The sequence below is a fragment of the Nerophis lumbriciformis genome, linkage group LG19, assembly GCF_033978685.3.
Source record: "Nerophis lumbriciformis linkage group LG19, RoL_Nlum_v2.1, whole genome shotgun sequence".
NCBI lineage: Eukaryota > Metazoa > Chordata > Actinopteri > Syngnathiformes > Syngnathidae > Nerophis > Nerophis lumbriciformis.
In genome coordinates this window covers 2,916,262-2,922,392 of record NC_084566.2, presented here as the reverse complement: position 1 = coordinate 2,922,392, position 6,131 = coordinate 2,916,262, and the positions used below count along the sequence as shown (strand labels likewise).

Genomic DNA, 6,131 nt, shown 5'->3' with positions numbered 1-6,131 from the left:
CTGCCACTTTAAGAAAGCGGAAGTGAGGCTGCGAACTGTTGTGGCATAAAACATGTCTTTCTGTGGCAGCGTCAGAGAAAGTTGTACATGTAAACAAACTACGATGAGTTCATTGATCGTTGAAATTAGTAGGACAAAACGGTGCTCGCCAAATACTCTCGTCAGTGAAGCATGTTTAATATAAACAGTGGGATTTGTAACAATTAGGAAGGACTGTGTCATGTTTGTTCTCCTACAGAAAATATATTTAAAAAATATATATATATTTTTTCTTCATCTTTTTCTATTTTCACACATCTCTGAAAGAGGTCCAGAGAGCCACAAGGGCGGCGCTAAAGAGCCGCGGGTTGCTGTTAGTTTATGGCGATCAAGTTTAAATTGGAAGACAAATATTTAGTTCGATTTAAGTGTGCCGTGCCCACGTGACCCCAGCAGAGGCCAACATGTCCGGACAAAGGCCCTGAACGCACCACTGTGCATGTGTGCGCGCTGGCGCGGAGTCACTGCCACTTTAAGAAAGCGGAAATGAGGCTGCGAGCTGTTGTGGCATAAAACATGTCTTTCTGTGGCAGCGTCGGAGAAAGTTGTACATGTAAACAAACTACGATGAGTTCAATGATCATTGAAATTAGTTGGACAAAACGTTGCTCGCCAAATACTCTCATCAGTGAAGCATGTTTAATATAAACAGTGGGATTTTTAACAATTAGGAAGGTGTGTGTCATGTTTGTTCTCCTATAGAAAATATATTAAAACAAAAAATATATTTTTTTCTTTATCTTTTTCCATTTTCACTCATCTCTGAAAGAGGTCCAGGGAGCCACTAGGGCGGCGCTAAAGAGTCGCGGGTTGCTGTTAGTTTATGGCGATCAAGTTTAAATTGGAAGACAAATATTTAGTTCGATGTAAGTGTGTCGTGCCCACGTGACCCCAGTAGAGGCCAACATGTCCGGACAAAGCCCCTGAACGCACCACTGTGCATGTGTGCGCGCTGGCGCGGGGTCACTGCCACTTTAAGAAAGCGGAAGTGAGGCTGCGCCCTGTTGACGCCGCGAGCATGTGGGCAGGAAATGAGACAAAGAAGGAGTGGCATAAAACACGTCTTTCTGTGGCAGCGTCGGAGAAAGTTGTACATGTAAACAAACTACGAGGAGTTCAAGGATCGTTGAAATTAGTAGGACAAAACGGTGCTCGCCAAATAATCTCATGAGTAAACAGTGGGATTTCTAACAATTAGGAAGGTTTGTGTCATGTTTGTTCTCCTATAGAAAATATATTAAAACAATATTTTTTTTTCTTCATCTTTTTCCATTTTCACACATCTCTGAAAGAGGTCCAGGGAGCCACTAGGGCGGCGCTAAAGAGTCGCGGGTTGCTGTTAGTTTATGGCGATCAAGTTTAAATTGGAAGACAAATATTTAGTTCGATGTAAGTGTGTCGTGCCCACGTGACCCCAGCAGAGGCCAACATGTCCGGACAAAGCCCCTGAACGCACCACTGTGCATGTGTGCGCGCTGGCGCGGGGTCACTGCCACTTTAAGAAAGCGGAAGTGAGGCTGCGCGCTGTTGACGCCGCGAGCATGTGGGCAGGAAATGAGACAAAGAAGGAGTGGCATAAAACACGTCTTTCTGTGGCAGCGTCGGAGAAAGTTGTACATGTAAACAAACTACGAGGAGTTCAAGGATCGTTGAAATTAGTAGGACAAAACGGTGCTCGCCAAATAATCTCATGAGTAAACAGTGGGATTTCTAACAATTAGGAAGGTTTGTGTCATGTTTGTTCTCCTATAGAAAATATATTAAAACAATTTTTTTTTTTCTTCATCTTTTTCCATTTTCACACATCTCTGAAAGAGGTCCAGAGAGCCACAAGGGCGGCGCTAAAGAGCCGCGGGTTGCTGTTAGTTTATGGCGATCAAGTTTAAATTGGAAGACAAATATTTAGTTCGATTTAAGTGTGCCGTGCCCACGTGACCCCAGCAGAGGCCAACATGTCCGGACAAAGCCCCTGAACGCACCACTGTGCATGTGTGCGCGCTGGCGCGGGGTCACTGCCACTTTAAGAAAGCGGAAATGAGGCTGCGAGCTGTTGTGGCATAAAACATGTCTTTCTGTGGCAGCGTCGGAGAAAGTTGTACATGTAAAGAAACTACGATGAGTTCAATGATCATTGAAATTAGTTGGACAAAACGGTGCTCGCCAAATACTCTCATCAGTGAAGCATGTTTAATATAAACAGTGGGATTTGTAACAATTAGGAAGGTGTGTGTCATGTTTGTTCTCCTATAGAAAATATATTAAAACAAAAAATATATTTTTTTCTTTATCTTTTTCCATTTTCACTCATCTCTGAAAGTGGTCCAGGGAGCCACTATGGCGGCGCTAAAAAGCCGCAGGTTGCTGTTAGTTTATGGCGATCAAGTTTAAATTGGAAGACAAATATTTAGTTCGATTTAAGTGTGCCGTGCCCACGTGACCCCAGCAGAGGCCAACATGTCCGGACAAAGCCCCTGAACGCACCACTGTGCATGTGTGCGCGCTGGCGCGGAGTCACTGCCACTTTAAGAAAGCGGAAGTGAGGCTGCGCGCTGTTGACGCTGCGAGGATGTGGGCAGGAAGTGCCATGCAGAGCCAGCAGAAGCCTTCACGCTTCTCGGCGCACTTCTTGCACAATCGTGTCGGCGCCAGCAACAATGTCCCTCGGTTGACGCCGCCAGCCTCCAGGGAGCGGACACTCTCCCCCCCGGCGTGTGAGCCCCGAACGCTCGGTGTCGGTTCTCCAAATCCCGACGAGGACGCCGCTTTCCGGGCCTGCTCGCTGTGAAGACGTCGTCAAAGGAGGCTCCGGACAAAAAAAAGGATACATTCTCTTTTTTCCCCCTCGGCCATGAGGGAGTACAAAGTGGTTGTTCTCGGCTCGGGTGGGGTCGGGAAATCCGCCCTGACCGTGCAGTTCGTGACGGGCTCCTTCATCGAGAAGTACGACCCCACCATCGAGGACTTCTACCGGAAGGAGATCGAGGTGGACTCGTCGCCGTCCGTCCTGGAGATCCTGGACACGGCCGGGACGGAACAGTTCGCCTCCATGCGGGATCTGTACATCAAAAACGGACAAGGCTTCATCCTGGTCTACAGTCTGGTCAACCAGCAGAGCTTCCAGGACATCAAGCCCATGCGGGACCAGATCATCCGGGTGAAGAGGTACGAGAGGGTGCCCATGATCCTGGTGGGCAACAAGGTGGACCTGGAGGCCGAGCGAGAGGTGTCGTCCGGGGAAGGCAAGGCTCTGGCCCAGGACTGGACCTGCCCTTTCATGGAGACCTCAGCCAAGAATAAAATCTCTGTGGATGAACTCTTTGCAGAAATAGTCCGACAGATGAACTATTCCACGGTTCCTGCCGGACGTGACAAGTGTTGCTCGTGTGTTCTGCTCTAAACAATCACTATTTTTTTTTTCTTTTCTTGAAACGGAACAAAAAAAAAACAATCTTTATTTCACACCTGTTGTCTTATGGTTTCGCACAAATCAAACGGACAACAATCTGATGTAGGGCCGGGCGATATGAACGAAAAAGTATATCTCGATGTATTTTTACTTAAATTCGATATCTTTTTGGGTGAAAGTATACATATAAAGATATTCATTTTTTGAGCGATATTCAGTGAATGACAACTGTACTGTAAACACTTTTATTAACCCAGTTTGTCAAGATAGGTATTAACAACACAGAATTACATGATGTAAATAAAATAGAAAAATGTTATTTCTACGTAAAATAAATAACATAGTTGTGCAAATAATACAAAATGTATCAAACTCTGATACAAAAATACATTTGCAGGCAGGCACTTTGTGATTTCACTTCCTGGTTCGATGACCCGCCCTATCTTGCCTCTGATTGGCCTGTCCCTAACCAATCATGACTCATCATAGTAGAGGAAGGAGAGGGGTTTAGTAGCCCATGGAGGGGGAGCACAAGGAACACAACAAATAAGCGATGTTTGGTCATTTTAATGTGAAATAAATTATATCGTTATCACGATATTTTCTTAATTCAGCCATCCATCCATTTACTACCGCTTATTCCCTTCGGGGTCGCGGGGGGTGCTGGAGCCTATCTCAGCTACAATCGGGTGGAAGGCAGCGTCACCCTGGACAAGTCGCCACCTCATCACAGGGCCAACACAGACAACATTCACACTCACATTCACACACTATCTTGTTTAAAATTATATCGATATATTTTACGAACTCGATATATCGCCCAGCCCTTATCTGATGTATAATAGTCCAGGAAAAGTGTTTACATTGACAAAGTACTTGAATGTTATTGTTTTCAAATATATAGCTTTGTATAATATGACACTTCTTTGGAAACGTGCCTCAGTGGGAATGTCTTATTGTGAAAACCTAAGAGACATTGTAGGGGTTTTTTTTTTCTTCTTCTCATGTACTGTTTTAATCTCTCGTACTCAGTGGTGGAGTCAGTGTTAACGTCGCTCACTTTGAAGACATTGTGGTAAAAAAAAACATACTAGAGATGGGTTGTTTGACGTCGGCGAAAATTAATAATTAATTCACGTTATTTTGTTGAAATATTTCTTATTTATTTTAGATGGCTTACTTTTACAGCGAATGCTGTGCAACAGATAGCATAGTCTTCTCTGATTGAATAAACAGCGCCTCTGCTGGTGACCTGCAAATACTGCACTTCATTTTGCCATGTGACTAATGTAATAGAACAGGGGTGTCGAAGTCAAGGCCCGCGGGCCAGATATGACCCACAAATGAATGATCTAAGGCACCCGGGATGATATTTGATTAGTATTAGAAGCGGCCCTCAGGTTACAGCCGCCTGCTGCTGTTTTGCATGCACCAATACTCCATCAGTGTTGGCGCAAGGAATTCTCAAAATGGGGTCCCACAGTAAATTTTTTGGGGTACCACTTTTTTTTGTAAGCATTTTGAAAACAAATGATAAATGTATGCATTATCCTGTTATATCTCACATTCTATATCGTGTTTTGGAAAAAGATTGTCAAACGTTACTTAATTCATTTTTAAAAATAATACAAAAGAAAACACATGTTTATGCATATGTAAATGTATTCAGTTATAAACATTCATTCACTTTCTTCTTTCCTTCATGGATCTAAACTTGACCGCTGCCGGTAGTTTTTTCTATATTTTTATTGTAATATTTTCAGAATGTGTTTGTTCTATTTTTGGCCAAAGTAAGACAAAGAAAACAATCTGAAGTTGTCGTTATTTTTGAGTTTTAATGCCATGATTTTAATAGTCCGTGTGCACAGATTTGACTCCATTCGGCCCCTGAGCTCAAATGACTTTGACACCCCTGTAATAGAATAGTATACCCATTCTAAGTAATAATTAGATTTTTTTTTAAACGTGTTTCCCTTCTCCAGCGTGTTGGAAGTGTGTTACCATTGGAACTTAGTGCACAAGGACCTTAGTGCGTTGCTGTGGCTGCACGGGGTCACGCCATGACGGTTGACCTCATGTCAAGTGCCTTCCTGCGACTGTGCCAAGTCAGCCAGTGACGAGCCCTCCTTCCTCTGCAGTGCGTCTCCACGCCAATCAGAACTTAGCTTTTTTTTTTTTTGTTTCTTTCCCCTCTGAGTCAGGCCCAATGTGGAGGTACTGCAGTGAAGAAGCCATGTTTGATCTTTTTCCTTGATGATGTGATGACATTTTTATTGTAATTCTACCTTTTGGACAAATCTGTGATCAACTTGTCAGTTTTGAGAGACTTGTAATACAAAAGGCATTTTATGTACCAATGAGGGATGTGCGTGTTTGTCAGTCTGAAAGCAATATAAGAATACACTATAATATATATATATATATATATATATACCGTATTTTCCGCACTATAAGGCGCACCGGATTATTAGCCGCACCTTCAATGAATTACATATTTCATAACTTTGTCCACCAATAAGCCGCCCCGGATTATAAGCCGCGCCTACGCTGCGCTAAAGGGAATGTCAAAAAAAACAGTCAGATAGTTCAGTCAAACTTTAATAATATATTGAAAACCAGCGTTCTAACAACTCTGTCCCAAAATGTACGCAAATGTGCAATCACAAACATAGTAAAATTCAAAATG

The 6,131-nt window shown here is 43.3% G+C and overlaps 1 protein-coding gene across 1 annotated transcript; it reads left to right on the top strand.

The window, feature by feature from the left end:
* The first annotated feature begins 2,606 nt into the window (after nucleotides 1-2,606).
* LOC133618890 (ras-related protein Rap-2b-like) lies at nucleotides 2,607-5,805 on the top strand. Its single transcript, XM_061979700.2, has one exon. The coding sequence runs from the start codon at nucleotides 2,888-2,890 to the stop codon at nucleotides 3,434-3,436; it is 549 nt and encodes a 182-aa protein (XP_061835684.1). The 5' UTR covers nucleotides 2,607-2,887; the 3' UTR covers nucleotides 3,437-5,805.
* The last annotated feature ends 326 nt before the right edge of the window (nucleotides 5,806-6,131 follow it).

Excerpts from the sequence above, each read along its gene's own strand:
- LOC133618890 (XM_061979700.2), top strand. The coding sequence starts at position 2,888 with ATGAGGGAGTACAAAGTGGTTGTTCTCGGCTCGGGTGGGGTCGGGAAA.